Genomic DNA, 19544 nt, shown 5'->3' with positions numbered 1-19544 from the left:
GGGCTGTGATTTACTCTCCAGGATAGATGTATATTGAAATTGGCACCTGCTTGTGCTGGTACCCCAGGCTGGGAGTTGAAAATTCAGCACAGAAAGATCTGTGTCCCCTCCAGCCGTTCCTGCTGCAGGAGCAGCAGTTTGGAAAGGGGCTGTGCTGGCATCACGAGGTGTTAAGCTGGGATGGCTGAAGGAGTTAATCTGCTGCCTCACTGTAATATAATAGAAAGAAAAACATGCCTGTGGGGCTAGTCCATTTTACTATGTAGCTTCAGCTGGTAATTAAAAAGCAACAGTTCAAAATTAAGCAGTAATATGAATAAACCCCAAATTAAATATACCCAGGACAGGTTGCATTTTTCAGTGGGTGGATGCTTAGCATATCATGAAAGTAGACTTTTTGAAAAAAGTCTCAGGCTGGGTGTCTAAAGCTGGGAGTTCCCCAAACCACCCCAGAGCTTTGCTTTTTTCCATAAGGGTGCCCCTTTCATTGCAGCTCACTCGTCACCGGGGCCAACTGGTCCGCTCCACTCAGGGCATGTTCCCACATTCCTTCTGTTACAGTGGAGACAAAAAAAGAAAAATCGAAACCCCAGAAGGGCCCGGTAACAATTTTACTTGTGAGCCAAGCGCAAATGTGGTTTCAGGTTCTTGGGAAGGATTTCATGTGCCCCCTCTGAAGGTGAAGGGACAATGTGCCCATTTAAGGTGGAGAAAAGTGATCATGGGTGCTGCCCTTCGGGCGTCCTGCCAGGCTTCCATTTGGGAGTGAAACTGCTGAGCAAAGCAGCAGGCTGAGAGCTCCTCTCTGCGCAGAGCAGGCAGATGGCTGCTCTTCAGAAGAGTGGTGCAGCCAAGCACAGGGAAAATTTTGAGGTGAAGGCATGGGGAACAGGGAGGTGGCTGGGAAGGAGTGATAGGAGAAGAGGTATTTTCATCCACAAGGTCCCCAACTGGCAGATTTCCAGAAGATGGGAAGTGTTGTCTGAGAAAAGTTCACGCTCTGCTCACCTCATTTCTTACATGCTTTCCCAAAGTATCTGCTACCAGACACTTTTGGGGATGCTGGGCTTATCTGAGCTGACTGTTCTTGTTTCAATGACACCTTTGAGCAACGTGCAGCAGACGCTGCGGCACCTCTGCTGGAACACTGCTCTTCTCCAGAAACCTCCTCACAAACTTCCAGTGCCCACAGAGCTCTTGTGTTACATGGGGGATGTGTGGGGTGGGCTTCCCTGACACTGAGGCAGCATTTGGGCTTTCTGAATTACAGGGGGTTTGGTCTTGACTAGTAAGTGGTGAGATACCCCAAGAACAGGAATGGCAAAGTGGAGCTGGAGTCCAAACAAGGCTGCTGGGGTGGTGGCACAGGGGGAAATTGTGGGGACCCAGAGATGTGCAGGAGCCAGGCTGGCAGCCAGCCCAGGGCAGCACCAGATGGGCAGCAGGGCCCTGTCCAGTTTGTCCCACTGGAACACTGCCTGCTTTGTCTGGGTGAGAAATGTCTCGGCCTTCCTCTGTGACTGTGGATTTCACATGATCCAGGTGCTGCTTTAGACATCCAGTGTCACACAGTCCATCTCGTTTCTCATTGTGGAGTTGGGTCCATTCACACCAGTTGAGCACTCCAGCCTTTTGCCCTCACAATGGTCTTTCTGATATCTTTTACGGGTTGTTTAAAATCAAACCCAGTTGCCATCTACTCAGCCCTGGAAGACCTGTTACTGCTTTTTCACAAATTAACATGAAGAGTGTAAAGAAAGAAGCTGAAGCGAGTTACACCATCATGTCTGACTTGATTAAAACTAAAATGGGATTTTTAGGTTACTGGTCAGCATTTCATATGCAGTATTTTGTTGTCTAGTATGTCCTTTCTTTAAGTCACATAACTGAATAGCTGAGGTGAGTTCTAGGAAGGAGGAATATGCTTTAGAACCACTCTGAGTTCAACCTTCCTTCAAGAAGGAAGAGTGCTCTCATGCCAGAAGTATGAACTGATCTTACTGAGTGTTTACTTTTATATTTACAAGATCTAAGACTCCAGTGCAGAAGTCTATACAGTGACACTTGGACCTGCAAGCCATCACTGCTGGGCAGGGTGTTGGTTACTGGAATTTATTGCACTTCATTGTAAAACCATTTGCAGAACTAGACTGCTCAGAGTATAACTCATTTGGTGAAAATATTTAGCCTTTTAGATAGATTTGCTCATGAAAGTTAATCTGCTGAGTTTAGCACAGGAGAAACAAGACCGATGCAGAAGTACTGGATGCAAGTAAATCCTGCATACAAAATCCACACAAGTCCTTTATTTAGATTGCAAATTTAACAGAAGTAATTCTGTCCCTTCCAGTTTCAGTTCTGATTAAAATGCAAATCTGTCTTCCTGTTGTTTCTTAATTTGTTTCCCTAAGCTTGAATGTGGGCATTGACCAAAGCAGAGTTATCCTACAGAGTCACTGCTCACTCACACTGTGACTGGTTGGACATCAAGCTGAGTTACTGGCAAAAGAGACCCTGCTGATGATGTGGAGAGGGCATTGAAACATCAATGTGCTTCCATCAGTGTGCTGGTTCACAAAAGGGGAAAGGATGGAAATTCCATATCAAGGCTTTCCCCTCACCCTTTCTTCTATGTTAATCTGGACTCTAAGTACCTTTAGCAAGTAAGAGAGGTCACTGCCACTAGAAGAAAAGTTTTCAGACCCTACCCTCATTCCAATACTGCCTTTGCTGCAGCTGCTGCTGACTTCAGGTTACATATTTAAGACCTTTATTTGGGTTTTATTGACCTATTTAGAGTGGATGGGGTATTTATAGTGTATAATAGTGTAAGTTTTAAAAGTGCTTTCAGGACAACAGAAATTCATTCCTTGTCTTTGTTGTCTTAATGACCTTGTGCAAGAGAAGATTTGCACCTAAGAGCCCAAACTGTTGCTGTTTTGCCTGTTCTAAGACATAACCCACCAGACCCCCAAACTGCTGCTCTCCAGGGTCTCACTGAACCCTGTGCCTCCCCCAGCCCTACTGAAGACAGGAACTTGGAGCAGAAGCAATAGTGTAGGAGGGTCAGCCTAGGGAATGTCATCAACCAGGAGACTCCTTTTCTGGCTTGGAGAACTTAAGGCTGAGAGAATGGGGTTCTCATGCACTCTGCAGTATTTGATGTATAGAAATTGTCTGTTGGTAATTGATTCAGTCAAAACACAGCAAAAATAAAATAAAAAATAAAATTACTTTCACCTGTGCAAGTTCATCATGGGATGTCTCCATAAGGAGAAAAGTCAGGAGGCTAAAGTCAAGCTGTTGGAGTCAACTTCAGCTGGAGCTTTGGGCATATAGGGCTGAAAACTGGGGCCTCAATGTCCCTGCAGCTTTCCCAGCATCAAGAAAACCAGTCTTAGTCCAGTGGCTGGGCATCAGTAGCGTGACTGCTCTGCCCTGGGCCGTACCCCTGTGTCACTGTCATGGCTGAGCCCTAGGATGGGTGGTGGTTTGGGGTTTCTCCAAGCACCTCAGCCAGATTCAAACTGGTTTATTAAACTGGTTAATTGGCAGTTTGAAAGGGAGAGGGAAAGTAAGGTCCCTAGGTCTCCCTGGTCAGTGCCAAGCCGCAGACTGTTAACTACTCTTGCCTTTCAGAAGCAATAACTGTGGATTTGGGGAACATATGGAACTAACTAGCCGAAAGGCTTTTATGAGCAGCTTTAACAGGGAGCACGGTTTGTGAGTAGAAATTCCAGTGGATGAGTTAATAGTTTCACTTTCTTTAGCTGTCCCTTTATAGGAAAAACAACAACAAAGCTGGGCACGTTCCTCCCACAGCCCTGGCTGTACAATGTGCCAATGCATCCAGGATTTCGTTTGGACACTGAGGGAGTCCTTTAGTAGATCCCCCAGGACCTGTTTTTCCAGAGCCATTTCCTGATGCTGACCTCATTAGGTGAGTTTCACAGCTCACTAATTCCTAGCAATAGCACAAGAGATTCAAGGAAAGGGGAAACCCGTCTTCTGGAAACCAATGGAACTGAACAGATTTGGGCAAACACTTTTATTGCTTTTCATTAATCTGGAAAATCAGGGACTTGCATTTTTCTTTCTTCTATTTTTTTTTCCCCAAGTAGCTATTTTGACCTGAAACTGTATATTTCATTTTCTGTTTGATCACAGATTAGGATAACTAAGAAAGGAGAACCCCTGCAGAACTGTATATATCTCAATATTTATGTTGCAGTTTGTTTTGAACCAAGTAGGAGAGTGGGTATTTCTTTTCTGGAATTGCAGTCTTGGCACTGACAGGATATAGTCACTCAAACACTTCCAGTAATGCTTATTTAGTGTTTGCATTGTGGTGGCACATGTCCAAAAGAGAGAGCAAAGGAAAACAATAAGTTGCCTGCTCAAGAGCTGACATCATAGTGTGAAATTTAAGTACTTGTTTTTGTGGTATTGTTATTAATCATGGGTCTGTGCAGGGGTCATCCTGTAATTCCAGCTACTGGAGTCCTGTGAATGCAAAGCTTGGCCTGAGAGTTTTCCTAGGGCTGCCTTTCATCTTCAAGTCTCCTGTATAGCAAACACACCAGAAAAGCACAGCTCCAATTTGTCTTAAGCTTAACAAAAAATGTGTTTCTTGTATTGTAATTCCTGAATTTGTTGTCTGTTTTATTAGCAATATATTTCATAGGAAGGTTTGGGACCACTCAAGCATTTTATCTGTGAATAAGGTTTCCTTGTCTTATTTTACAGCTGCTTATTAGATGTTCCCACAAAGCTTTTTTTCCCCATTGTGGCATTATTTGGGGCTTTAGTTAGAAAAATTGAAGAGGTGGACCTAGCAACCTTTCCACTTGATTCCACAGGTGGACAAGTCCACCTGTTCACCGCTGATATAACCAGGCATTATAATGTATTTGATGAGGGTTAGCTTGGTTTTTGTTTTCTGGACCTTCTTATGCTCTTCAGCTAGAGGCAAATGTACAGAGCATGGGTAAGGTGAAATCTGTCTGGCTCAGAGGCTGTGATTTCTCCTCCTTAGCTATCACATACAGCACTAGCATGGTGCTGGCCTTCAGGAGCCTTCAAATGCCATTTGAAGCTGCTGGCCTGGCACAATAAAACACAATATGTGAATGGGTGTGGGAGTACCTTGGAACAAATGGCATTTTCATCTAGCTTTATTCCTAAGTTCAATGAAGAAAGTTATTTCTGATGGAAAGGCTGAAGTTTTCCTAAACTCATTTCAAATACACATTTATTCACTTCTCCTCCCTCTTTAAAAAGGTGGCAGTGGTTCTCTAGATCTGTTTCTGTAGATTATGTTTACTTCCCTAAAATCCAACTCTCATTAAATTATCACATAATATCAAACCTTCAACCTCACCAGTGTGTTTGCAGAACAATATTCAAACTGTCCCAAGGACAACTGCTGATACCAACACTTCTGGGCAGTGCTAACCTCAAGATCTCAGGACCCACTGCAGTTGTGTCTGCTTCTTTTATGTGTGGTTTGGAAGTTTTATAATCCTTTATCTTTTTGAAGGTGAAAGTTAAACACCATAAACATTCAAGTTGATTTATATGGGAGGTTTGCTTTTGTAACCCATTCCTTCTGTTCTTGTGTGACTCCTGGCTCTGTAATCCAGAAGCACAGAGAGGGGGAATACCTGTTTGAGTGTCAAGGAGATCAGTAAAGCTGTTACCGAAGGTCTTCACTGGCCCAGCTCCTTTTCCTTGAGAGGTCCAAAGGCTGTGCAAAACAACTCCAAAAATGTCTGGACCAGTGATCCCTGGGACTGTGTAGGACTAGTGGGACCCACTCCCACTGGCAGTAAAACAGGACTGCCCTGAGGGCTGAACTGGTGTCTCCAAATAAAATCTCTGTGTTGGGAGAATGACGCCACCTAGATTAAAAGACTGGTCAGTCACAAGCGGTGGGGCCAGAGACACACGTGCAAAAATGTCTTCTAAGCACACCAGGGTGAGGACCATAAATTGTGTGAATAAAAACGCACTTCCCCAAGAGCCAAAGTCATAACTTCCCATTGCTTCCCAGAACAAATCCCGTCTGCTCTGTTTATTAGGTGGGACTGTGTACAGGCAGTCACTCTAAGTGTGTTTATTTTGAACTCATCAGTTCAGTAATCTCAGGCAGCTCTGGGAGATTTAACTCAGATAGAGGATTAGGCTGGGGGTCATGAGGTCAGTGATATTAAGATAGAGAGAAGGGAAGGAAACAGCATTGTTTTTGTGGCATTATCTGAACAGTAAGAAAAAATAAATTCAGGTTGTAAGCTGGCTTTAACCTGACTCTGAAGGAAATGGTCTACAAATCCAGCCAGGAAGTAGGCGACTGTGATGAGACCCCGATTCTCTTCAAATTTGTTTTGAGCCACCCAACCAAAATCCATGGTGGTTATGGCTTGATTAAGCCAGAAATCAGAAAATTCTAGAAATTCTCTAGAAATCAGTTAATTACATATTCAAGTGTTCAGGTTTCTGATTTTAACTTTCCTTCTTAAATAAAATCTCTGGAGTAGCTTTTGGGGCAGTGCTGAGCTCCCCACAGTGACAGCAGCGTGCTGGATGGGTTCAGCTGGTGGCCAGCATCACCTCTAGGTCCCAAAGCTGCTCTGAAGCAGAAAGCAGGAAAATTAATGTCCTGGCACCAATGAAATCATGGGGGGCCATCTGCCAAAAAGTGCAAAATAACTCATTGTCTCTCATTTGGAGTCTTTGGTGTCTTACAAGAAGTGAACTCATATGGTGAACTACTCTGCAGGATGATTTTTGAGGAACCCATAGACAATTTTCCACATAGACAATTTTCTTCAAGATCTCTAACCCCCTGTAAATGTGACTGAAATAATATAATAGGTTCCAAACTTATTCACAGGAGAAAGACCCAGCATTAATGCATAGGACTGGTTTCCCCAGAATAACAAAACAAACAAAAAAAAAAAAAAAAAAAAAGGAAAAAAGCATTGGGAGTAAAGTAAGTAAGGATTTGTTTATTGCCTTCTTAATATTTTATCATAAAACACACGGTCTTGCCTCAGGGCTTGTTGGTGGTTTGTATATGTGTGTGTGCCTGTGTGTATACATATTTTTGTATATAAAAATCCAGTAATATCCATTGTTTAAAAAATCAAAAATGAGAAGGATTTTGCTAAAAGCATTTTGGGAAAACCTCTGCTCTCATTTTTCCTGTCAATGTTTTTCTAAGCTTTTATTTTTATTAGTCAAAATGTTTAGAATCCCCAGGAAATCCTGGGATGAACCATTTCCTCTTCGAGCTGTAGCCCTTAGGGCAAAAAGAAAAAGCTCAGATCCTTTCAAACATTAGAAATTTTTCAAACTTTCTTTTGCATATTTTTTAAATTAGAGAAAAACGAAGTTAGGAAGATGCTTAACTTCAAGCCGTGGTCCTGGGAAAGCTTGGTCTCTTTGTAGAAAAGCCTGAAGAGACCCTTAGATCTGGGCAAAGAAATCTTTTCGGCTTGGCTCTTAATGGGGAACTGATTGCCAAAGTGAGGTATAACAGGTTCAGTTGAAAGACCATCTTTTTTTTTAATATAAATTAAAAACTAGCATTTGCTTTTCCTCAACCCAATTTGTATATGTTAGTTAGCATGTAACAGCTTTTTATTGAGGCTGTTAGTGCCCTGAAGATCCTTTGTTATTATCAATATTACTAACATTATCAATGTTATTATTCATAATTAAATATCCAATACCCTTTTATTATATACATGAGATTTTGCAACTTCCTCTCCTTCACCTTCAGATAAACTTCAATGGGAATCATAATTTTAAACTAAGAAAAACTTCCATCCTGCAAATACATATGTAAATTGCTGATTTAAACTCCTCTTGGGTTCACTCGCTGAAGTGGGTTCAGTTGCTAAAATTTAAGAAGGTAAGAATTCAGGTCCCAGACTGAAACTCAGCAGGAATTACCTTGCCCAGATTTTGAGATGATTGTTATTCTCTGGGAAGGATGGGCCACTGCTGTTATAAATGAGAAAAGCTTAAAAACTGGTGAAATATGAGACTGAGGGGTGCAGGAGTCTTTTCATGAAAAATGACACATCAATATAATTTTTCAGAAGTCTGCATTCACAGACTTTTGTCATCATTCTTTGCATTCACTCTCTGTCACCACATTCCACTTTATTTTAGGAAAAGTGTGTTTATTTATTTATATAGTTCATGACAAAAGTCTTCACTGCTGTTCTACTGATTTATTAATCTACAAACTTCAAGTTTGTTCAGAAGGTTCTTGGAAACAGAACATGTAAAACCCAGACTTAGTGGTACAATAACTGTACTAATGTTACTGTAATTAATAACTGTAATAATATTACTCCCACAGCCTGTCACAAATCTAAAAAGATTTTTGGTAGTTCATGTGAAATTTAGTAGTCCTTTTTTAATTTGTTTTGTTCTTGTTGTTGTTGAGGAGGCATGGAGGGTTTTTTGTGGTGGGGGTCTTTTTGTTTGTTTGCTTGGGTTTTTTTAGGCTTTGTTTGGTAATTCAAGGGAAAAAAATTAGGGACTTAAAATATTTAAGGACTTTTTTTTTTTAGGTTTGGGATGATGGGGATACTGGACCAGTCTGTTGGGACAGTGTTACAGATCTGTTTCTCTGTTCTCACTTTGCAAATGGGTGAGTGAAGGAGGAAAGACAAAAGGAGGGAGACTAATAATGTATTTCCTGAAGTTTCTGTTATTACAAGCATGAACAAAGCTCCCATACAATACCCTTGACTTCAGAAGTTCATAAGATTTTTATTTTTTTCTCAAAAACCTGCCAACTGATTTTGGGCTTTGGGTTTAAACTAGGGTACAGGAAACAGTCAGAAGCCCTAGACCTGTCCTCATTTAGGGGAGTTTCCATTCCAGTGTCTGTCAGGAAACAGATTAACCAGCACAGAGAGCCCAAGAGTTCTGAGACTGTGACCTCTGAGCAATATGTATCTGTGTAAAGTTATACTCTGTGGAGAATATTATAGGGTCTTGCACCTGAATGCTTTTCCATTTGGGAATGCCTAAAGACCGTCCCTTGTTGCTGTGGACCTTGTTGCTGGGATAAAGGAATAGACTTCAGGTGCAGGAAAGTCTTTCAAAGTTTTGTCCTTTAGTCCTTGTTGTTTTGATTCCTACTATCTTTAACTTTCTTTTCCTGCCTGTGTTTCTGCAGGTGCTGTTTGCTCTAAACCAAACTCTGCTCCAACACGAAAGCCTTCGAGCAGGGAGTTTGCAGGCCCCTTACACCACTGAGGATCTCATCAAGCACTACAACTGTGGAGACCTGAATGCTGTGATATTCAACCATGACACTTCTCAGGTGAGCAGAATTGTTCCAGATGGGCCAGAGAATTGAGGAAAAATCAGCTGCTTTAATAGCAGTATCCCAGTCGTCACTTCATATTCTGATCCCTCTTTCCCCTCTTCCTTTTAATGCCCTGTGTTTTCTTTCCACACGTGCCTCATTTTCCTGATGAGAGAGTGGAATTTCCCTGGTTTTGCTCAGGCTCTGGGGAATCATAGAATGGTTTAGGTTCAAAAAGACCTCCAAGATCTTCGAGATAACTGCTAAGCCAGCACTGCCAAGTCCACAGCTAAACCGTGTGCCCAAGCACCACATCCACACATCTTTAAAATACCTCCTGGGATGGTGACTCCAACACTTCTCTGAGCAGCCTGTTCCAATGCTTGACAGCCCTTTGGATTAATAAATTTTTCCTATGTCCAATTCAAACCTCCCCTAGTGCCACTTGAGGCTGTTTCCTCTTGTCCTATTGCTTGTTACTAGGAACAAGGAATGGACTGCCTGGAAAACTTTCCAAGGGATGTTCTTGAAAAAAGGTTAATTCTGGATGTTTGGGGCTGTTGAATGCAGACTCCTCATTAAGGGTGGAGGGGGAATCTTTGTAATGTTTGAGCTTATATATGAGGAGGAAGTAGACCTTATGTAAATACTCTATAAAGTAAATAACCTCTCAAACATGTCATAATTCAATAATTTTGTGTGTGTCTCAGACAGCCCTTCAGTCTCTGTTTATCTTAGTTGTCCAAAGCTATTAAAAACTCTCAAGGGAGCAGAAATCTGCTTTCCAGAGCAGTTTGATGCTTCATGTCAAACTGAGATTCCTCTTTCTCCTTTCCAGTTAATTCTATGAAAACTTGGTCTTTGGATGTCATCTCAAACATCTCCTTTTTTTTGGGATCAGTATTCCCAGATTCCAGTTTTAGGTGCAGTGACTCACTTGGGGCAAACCTGTGTAAATTTGACAGCCACACTATTGTATGTGTCTTGCCAGTGAAAGAATTAAATCATGATAGCAGTCCACCATTAGCAAATGAAAATCAAGGAGAGCTATGTGACTTCCAGAGAGAACTGAGACAAGGTAAGGTCAGTCTGTGGATTGGGCAGAGGTCTCTCAGACATTTTTATCTTGCCATCACTATCTTGGGTCTGCACAGGGCTGTGTGGGTCACTTGTTTCTCAGCAGAACACCTGAGCAGGCAAGTGAGGCCCCAACATGGGATAAAACCCCTTTGGTGTCCCAGTTAACTCAGTCCTAGAAAATGAAGCATTGTTTTAGCATGACTGAGCAGGACATACCAGGGTGGTTAACGTGGCAGCACTGGAACACAAGAGTGTGTCATACCAAAGCTGCCAGAGCTGTTCATTCTGGTCAGCCTTGCACTGAAAAGTAAGGGGAGAAAGCAACTTGAGTAGGAATATGTCTTTAAAGATAGGGAATATGAGTTGGAAAAGGTAGAGAGCTCATGACTTTAGAGGATGCCGAAGAAGTCAGTGGTTGTAGTTACTCCTGAAATTTTGAGGCACAGCACACACAATAAACAAGGAATAAACAAGCAAGATATAGTGCAATATTTGCTGTGGATGCTGTGAAAGGACTGCTAGTAGTCAAACCCATGAAGACAGTCCTGGTGTCTGAATGTTCTGTGTCACTTTTTAATCTCCACCAGTGTAATTTCTCCTAATAAGTAAAGCCTTTATCCCTAAGATGTTGTGGTCCTTCATAGCAGTTGCATGGACTCACAGACACCTCTGATTTATTGACACATTGTCCTGTAACAGACCTGTGGGCTAGACTTGAGAGGAACCGTTTGGTGTAAAAACTTCTTTATTCCTGCAAATTATTGGATTAAGTGTGAGTTTCAAAACAGTGTTAAAGACAGAAGAAAGAAGCCAACAACCAGTCAGAGTTCGAGCACTGGTGTTAGTCATGGTCCCAGAGTGCACACAGTTGATGGAGATTATAACGCTTACAGGCCATGGAAAATTAAAATCCCTCTATGTATACTGGTCCCTGCAGAACTCTAAATATTGTGCAGTACTGTTGGGTAAAGAGTTTTTTTGTTTGGTAGTGTTTTTATAAACCAACTCTATGCCTTTTATTTTAACTGCAAGCAGAACAAAATAGAAAATTAAAATGTAAAATAAACTCCCTATTCAAGTCAGGTTTTGCCAGTTGGGGTCATTCCAAAGTTTGTTCTCTGTGTTTTTTTGCAAGGATGAAAGACTGTCTGTCATGGAGAGTTTTTGCCATTTGGTTACCAAATTAGATTAGCCTGACTCAGATATTACACATGAAAGATTCCCCATGGGATCCCTCTCTGGAGACATTAAATGTAGGCACAGGGATTTATCATGTGCTGAGTCTGTTGCAGTTCAGGGCAGATACCCATGCCAGTCTTGGGACAAGAGTGCCACAGTGATTTTAGAGGGTGTGTCCCTTCTTCCATGATATCCAGCTGCTGGCCCAGCTCTTTAGAGGTCTGATAAGAGTTGAAGCTGATACTGTTACCACATCCTTGAAATACCCCATAGAATGGAGCAAAAGATCAGAAATGAGACTGAAATCAACAGCAAGAATCAACACCTATGTGAATGCTGGAGGCCAGGGAATTCAGCTCCATCTGGGGCAGCTCAGGAGAACTGCAAAAGGATGGGACTCACTCTTTGAGAACTAATTTGGGATGCTGTTTAAGGTTATTCATGTCTGCTTGTCCCTTGAAGGTTATCAGGAGCTGCTGAATAAAGGTAAATTGTCCATCAGTTGTCTCAGCTCAGAGCTGATGGTTGAGGCGGCTGTGATGGACTGGGAAGGAGGTGACAAAGCCCAAGGTCACTGTGGGGACAGTGGCAGGGATAGGGAGAGTATTTATGTGGGTGCAGTAACTTCCTAAATGCCTCTAGTGTGACTCTTCAGAGATGAAGCAGCTTCAGTAGCTGTCTGCAAGATGCTGAGGTGCCTTTAGTGCAAAAATCATCTTGGAGCAGAAAGGACCAGAAGAGGAAACACCAGCACCGTTGACCTGACATGTTTCAGATACGTTCCTTGAGTCTCTTCAGCCTCTCCAAGAGAGTTTGGGAAGTGTGAGGTTTTCTGCTCATCCCTGGGTCCTGCAGCATTTTGGAGGAGAGGGCAGAGTCCTTCTGTGACCAAGACTGTGCCAAGGGGGTGCACAGACAGGATGTGCTGGGAGGAAAGTGCAAGGAAAGGTACTTCCTAGTCCAAAGCAGTTTTTAGGTCAGAGGACAGCTCCTTTGTCACCCATGGGTAGGGACAGGACCACCCCAGGGAGATTCTGCTCACCTTGGGCTTGGGAAGTGCAGCTTAGCCAGGGTGCCCAGATTGAAGGGTTGTGAGCAGGGCCCCATGCCCCTGACTCTTTCTGTCCCAGAGCCATCAGCCCTGATGAGAGCAGAGGAATAAACAAATCCTTCTCAGTTTCAGTGGGTTTTTAACATTTTATTTTAATTAAGAACAGTGAAAGAGGAAACACCTCTGCTTTCCTGTGGTTATACTACATTCATCATTCCTCTCCCTCTGTTTTTTTAACTTTGTTTGCAAGCAGCATTTTTCCAAATGTGAAAATCCTTATTTAAACTTAGTAAAATTTTATGGGGGTGAGTTTAATAAGTTAGACTGTGACCCAAAAGTGCAGTAGGAAACATCTCTCTTTTTTCAATAGCCTTCTTCAAACACTTGATTCTCTTGTGACTTTTGCAATCAGGAGGCTTATGTTGAGGTTTCTGGGCAGAGAGTCAAAATGATACCAAAGAGAAAGTATTCTAAGCTAAAGATAGGATGGGTGTATTTTCTGCTCTTTCTCCAGACTATCTTTCCCCTTAAAGAAGTCAGCTTCTTTCTCTGCTTTTGTAAATGTTCCCTAAAAGCAAAAATGGATTGGATTGGATTGGATTGGATTGGATTGGATTGGATTGGATTAGATTAGATCAGTAGTTTTAACTTCTGTATTCTGTCTGAAGCTCTCACTAGGGAATTGAGGTCAGTGTGTTCAGAGTATTAAAATGCAAAAAATCTGTTCATTCAAAATCAGAAAATTATCTGCCTCCAGATGAAACTTTTTTCACCTGAGACAGCTGAGAAATTGCCTAATGACCCAAAGCCTTCATGAAGAAAAAGTAGGGTGCAGAGCAATTTATTGTGTTGGGTTTTTCGCACCAGTTACTTCCTATGGTCAGTTTTGAGCTATTCAGTTTTTAAGGACAGTTCTGTAAAGCAAATTAATCTTTGCCAGCATTGAATTAGCTTGTTCTATGTTTCCGAGTACCCCTATGTACTCTTTATTAAGAGGAAAATTGAAAATCCAAGTCTTAGATTTTTGTCCTTCAGCCATTCCCAAAAATTGTGACTGTGGTCTCCAGCTGTTGTCTCTCATCTTTTGTCCCCAGCCATTCTCCTGACCTGAGGAGAGGCTCCTCTCCCAGGAGAAGATGATTTTTCCTTTCTCATTGCTGATCTGGCCTGTCAGTGACCTGAGCTTTGGTGATCACTTTGTAGACAATTTCTACTGGCCCAGCTACCCAGGTTTCTTATTTATTATTTGTCTGTCTCATTTAGGGTAAACAGCATGGGGCAAGAGTCATACCTGACACTTCCAAAGCATCTTTCATCCAGGGAGCCTTTATGGTTTGTGTGTTAGGTTGTATCAAGAGCCCACTGAAGTAAAGGAGAATATTTCCATGCCTTCAGCAGTTTGCATTCATCCAGCAGCTCAGCCATCACTGGATATCAAAGTGAATAAATCAAGTGAGTGACTAACCCATTTTACAGGCTTTGTGCTCTGCTCAGCATAAAGATCTTCTCACTGACAGCATGTGTAAGGTCTTGACTTCATCCCATAAGGTTAAACAAGCTGTGCAGTGAAGTTGTTTGGTGGTCACCACAGCTTACAGACTGCTCTCAGCCCCTTTCAGGTGCTGTGCCTCCTCCTTCAAGCTGTGTCCATCAGAAACAGCCAAGCTTTTTGGATACCTTATCAAATGATGCCATTCATATCTCAAATTGTCTCTGCAGTTTGAAATATCATGGGTGGATTTAGATAGTGAGTGTTGCCTTCTGAAAATCCTATGATGATCTTGATAACATGACATTAGAGATTCATAAACTAAGCCCATGTCGGTATCAGCCTCCCTAAACTAAAGAAGAAAATGTTTAGTGCCTCACTTCACAAGGCATTTGCTGTTTATAAATCACCAGGTTATGTTACATACCCCTTTAAAAATGTTATCTTTCTTCACTGAAACCTGTCCTTTAAAATGTAAGGGTCCTGATAATTCTAATTACATCATTAACTTGCCCATTGTCATTTTGGATAAAATACAACTGGAATTCTGGCTCACTTCTCAGATCAATGAGAACTATCTGTGGAATGCTCCAGCTTCAGTAACTGCAGAAACACACAGCTGAGACCATTAGGTAGAGTGTTGAATGACAAGCAGACCTAATTTGTCCAAGGAATGGAGTTTTATCTAGGGCAGAGGAAGATAAATCCATGAACTGAAGGCATAGCTATTGTAACGCAACGCTCTGGAAGCATCTTATCGTTCTCAGCCGTAACAAAGTGCAGGCCAACCTGCACAGCCTCTCATTCTTCCAGGGAAAATGATTGTGGGCTTTCCAGAAAAGTCAGTGCAAGGCTGTCTCCAGCACCAGGGGAGCCATCCCACGAGTTTCCCATTGTGGGTCCAGGCAGAGGGTCGGTCTCACTTCAGGAGTGTTTGTCAGGAGGATGCTGATGGCAGTCCTGGTGCCAGCTGACACGAGTGCTCAGTGCTGCCTGTGCCCACAGCCAGCAGAGCCTGTCTCCCCCACCCGTTCTGCTCTCTGGAGATGCTGCTGCAGAGGAGCTGCCTTCCCGTAGCTCAGAAGAGCTCTTGCTCTGGTGTGATGGGATCATAATTTCATTCCACTTGCACCTGAGTTACAGCTCAGTGTTTTGGTACACTGGGAGCATTTGGAAGTGAACGAAAAAACAGGAGTGTAGCCAAAATTTTCAGAGTCTAATTTTCATATTATGTCAGAACAGGATTCCAGATTGGAGCAATATTGTATTTTGGCTTATGCATTTCAGAAAATTGGTTGCAGATCCAGATTGAGAGTGAAGTCTACTTGTTGATGACAGTGCTGGGGCAAACATTGCAGAGATTGGTTTTTTTTATTAATAATCTGGAACATGCCCAGATAATTTTCATGCTACAGGTTTTGAAAATAGGTTATTCTTGCTTGAAAATTTTCATGACATCTTTACATTTGGAGTTGTTTTACCTTGGAAGTTATTTCCCTCCTCTTTCCATGAAGAAAGCAATGTGAGAGAGAGTCATGGAAAAATTGGAACAAGACATTTAAAAGCTAAGATTTTTCTTTCAGATTGCTGCATTATAAGAAAAAGAACATATTCACCTACAGAAAAGGGCTGTTTTACATTAAAACATTTAGGGATTGTTGACTATCTGTATTTATTAGTACAGGAATAGACTATAAATGAGTATGAATGAGTGATTGGTAAAAAATATTTGGAGTTGAAGGTGCTGCTTTCTGTGCAGTGCTGTATGTTTGCTGTAAAGCATTTACTTTCCCTTCTTTTTAAAGAGCTGGTTTATGAAGTGTTTTTTGGAAATACTTGTTAAAGAGAAATGAAAAAGACTTGTTAGTATTTTAAATCATATCTTGTTGGTTGAATGTACAAAGTGCTTTTTCTTTCTTCTTGTTTTATCTAGAAGTTATATTTGCTCCTCATTATGACTGTGAGAGGGAGAAAAGGGAGACAAAGGGACAACTTGGTTGGTTTGCAGGGATTGGCAGGATTCCTTGGCAGGAATGTGTTAGACATTATTGAAAAGACTGTGTTCTTGGGTACGCCTGGACACAACATTTCCTCATCTGACACTGTTAGTGTGCATTACCAAATGGTGAATGCCATAGGTCAGGTATCTCCAGTGTAAACTGATTGAGCTCTATGATAGTGACTTCAGACACAGACCTTCTAAACCCAAAGGCTTGTGGAGTTCTACCAGCTTGGATGCAAAGAAATCCATTTCAGAGGTAACTTAATTCCTTTTTTTTTCTCCTCCCTGGTTCTTGTTCCGCTCCTAAAGGCTTTCTTGGAGATGTTCTCCATCTTTTCATCTGGTACTAGTCTCAAGTAACCCCATCTTAAAGAGAGTTAAAATCAGTTCAAAAGCTATAAGCAGTTTGTTTCAGATGCCAGCATAACTAGAAAGCTGGTTGGACTGGGAGAAGCTGAACTTTCTACAGGACCAAACAGGAAGGCAGAGCCACCTCTGCAGTGCACTCCCTTGAGGGTCATCTCCAGAGGTCCATTGTCCAGCCCAGCTGCTGTGGTGTTATGAACCAGATTTCTGCTCCTTGCTAAGTTATGTGATACTGTGCAAATCATATATTTTGGATCAGACTCGCCTCCGGTTAAAATAATATTGCAAATTTCACATACACATTTGAGCTTTTCCTAGAATCTCACTAAGCAGGGATGGAAAGAAACTCATTGAAGAGCCCTGAACAATACATATCCAAGACAACCAAACCTGAGTTTGTACCCACTACTAACCAACTGTTTTCCCACTGTGTAACAGAAGACAAAATGAAAAATACCTTTGGAAAAAGAATTACAGTTCTTTAATAAACCAACCCCAAACCCAAACCTTCTGGCCCCAGTTTTTTCACTTTATTGCCCTGCTTTGCCCTTTGATCAGTGTCTTTACTTGGGTGTCATGGCAATATAATAGGTGATGGTTTTAGTGTCTGAACAGAAAAAAATTATTCTTTGTCAAAGAAAAGAAAGCATTTGGAAGGGAAATAGAAAAACTTGAACTTTTCCATATGTTTGCAAGCTTGTGAAAGCTGGCCTCAAAAAAATCCCAATGTTAAAAGGGTTTTAAGTGTGGCAGGAGTATCATTAGGTTGTTAAGATTTACCCTCCCCTCTGAAACCCAAACCTTTATTTGCATACACTGCAGGCTTGTCATCCTTAGTCAATTAATGACTACAGGTCTCTGTAATCTGGTCCTAAATATACTCCGCATAGTTGGGTGAAGCTTGCAGAAAGGGGGCCGGGATCATTGTTCTGACTATGTTTTGTTAAGACTTCTTTAATCAAAACATTCATTCAGATAGAGAGGCCGGCTGCATATTTTGGCATTGCAGCCAAGGGGAGCAGGGACAGGGTTGGGGTGGGGAGGGAGGCCTTGGAGGAGGGGTTGGTGTTGCTTGCTTCTTCTTTTCCTTTTTTTTCCCAAGTGCTTGGAAAGCAGCTATTTAACTGGTGTGGAAAAACAAATAGAAAACATACATGGAGGTCATGACTTCTCAGGGATTTGCTGAAAGTGTTTTTTAACAGGGATAGAAATATCACCCCCCAAGCTGTGAGTGTGTGAGATGCGCAGCCCATCCTTGTGGCCTTTCTGCCTTTTTTTTTTTTTTTTAACATGGTTTGCTTTGGCCAGAAGATAGAACTAGGCAGGACACACAGCTGTTGTTTGGCCAGGTGCCACCTGGAAGAAGAGCCCTGGCAGGATGGGTTTGGTGCTCCCAGGGAGGGTGTCCGTGCAGGTGCAGCGAGGGCTGAAACTGCAGATACAGGGTGTCCATGGTCTGCAGCCCACCCTGCCTGCAGGCAGCTTTACACTCAGGCCAGCAGTGACTCCTGCAGCTTTTTTGTCACCTACAGAGCTGTTTTTTAAAAGTATTCTTCACTCTCCATAGAGACTTCACTGGCATTCGGCCTGCTCTTCCCCTCCACATCTTCCCCTATTTGTAATTTTCCTGCATTTACAAGTTTAGATGCTCCAGTGGCCCCTAGATCTGAGGTAGCCAGTTTGAAACTCTGTTTTCACACTCAAGTTGCCATGGCATGCTGAGGGGTATCCCACTAGCTTTAAGTCAGAGAGGCCAGTTACAGAAACCTCACTAACCTGAACTGTGATGTAACTGCAGCATCTATGGACCATGAGCACTGATGGGAGCTGGGCAGGGATTAGCTCATGGCCAGAAGTGGCTCCCCAGAGTTGGTCCCAAGAAATGTTCTTGCTTATGTTCTTCAGTTCCCATCAAGCAAAAAGTATTTTTGCCTTTCCCCCCCTCTAACTCTGGAAAAGGAAAAGAAGGGATGGAACTGAACTTTACTTCAAACATGAAAGACTCCTTTTACAGTCCATTGAGACTTCTAATGTATTACTTTAAATTTTGGTGCTTAAGAGAAAGCCATAATGGGTTAATCACATGCTCAAACTGGAGACTGCTCCTTCCTGGTTTCCCTTTTCCAAGCTGGAAGCTTATCTTCTTGGCAGCTGCCAGCTTTGGCCTTTGTGTTAAATCACATTAAACTGACACTCCCTCCTTGGCTATTACTGGTCTCCCTCATGAAGGAAGCTTGGGAGTGCTGGAGGAAAACCAGTTGAGTTGGCAGCATCTTTTGCTTTTGTGGCAGCCACGTCCTCCTTGTGGAGATACTTGTTCTCACAGCCCATTCACTTTGCACTATTTCAGTCCTTCCTATCAGAGGCTGCAGTAAGAGGATATTGCTCTCCCAGATGCCAGAAGGATCCATAAATCAGAGGAAAACAGGTGTCTTCCAAGTCCAGAGCAGTATATTTTGCAGTCCTGCAGTAAAAGCCACAATGCCTTGTCAAGGCTGGTTAACAGGAGGGTATCCTCCCTTCGTAAAGGAATGATAACTAGATCTCAGATGTCAAGCCTCTGACCCAAGAAGGGCTGGTGTGAATTTAGGGCCGTTTGGTTTGCTGGAGGAGCCAGTGGGTGTTGGGATGCTGTTCTGGCTCCCTGGCAGCCCCCATAAGCTGCCTGTCAGCTCATGAGATCCTTATCTTTCATAGTGCTGTCAAGTGTATAAAGGTTCCTGACCTGCATGGTGCAGGGAAAATCCTTCAAAGCAGGATCCCTTACTTGTCTTCTAGCCTCTGCCCACATAAAGCTCATAAACCAGAAGACTGATAAAGAGAACCCAATCTTTATCACATTTTAAAAAAATTAATGTAGCTGTCGTGATGTGGGAACAACTCCCCGCTCACAACTGGAGATAAGGATTACGAGTGTGGAGGCAGAGCCCTCTTGTCAGGGAGGGATGGATGGGGATTGTATTGAGGTGCTGGACTGGAACTCTGGAAGCTGATGGCCAGCTCCCTGTCTTGCCATAGCTGTCCCTTTTGACCCTGGGTGTGCTGC

At 42.5% G+C, this 19544-nt stretch overlaps 1 protein-coding gene across 1 annotated transcript in view; it reads left to right on the top strand.

The window, feature by feature from the left end:
* The window catches only part of TRABD2B (TraB domain containing 2B), a 261364-nt gene that overhangs the window by 134285 nt on the left and 107535 nt on the right, over nucleotides 1–19544 (top strand). Inside the window, exon 3 of the mRNA XM_041483560.1 lies at nucleotides 9200–9346. Coding sequence (XP_041339494.1) covers nucleotides 9200–9346 — 147 coding nt within the window. The remainder of the gene's footprint in view (nucleotides 1–9199; nucleotides 9347–19544) is intronic.

The sequence above is a fragment of the Pyrgilauda ruficollis genome, unplaced genomic scaffold (assembly GCF_017590135.1).
Source record: "Pyrgilauda ruficollis isolate IOZ18807 unplaced genomic scaffold, ASM1759013v1 scaffold6, whole genome shotgun sequence".
In the NCBI taxonomy this organism is placed as follows: domain Eukaryota; kingdom Metazoa; phylum Chordata; class Aves; order Passeriformes; family Passeridae; genus Pyrgilauda; species Pyrgilauda ruficollis.
Note: the sequence above shows the minus strand (reverse complement) of the source record. Positions and strands in the feature narration are given on the sequence as shown.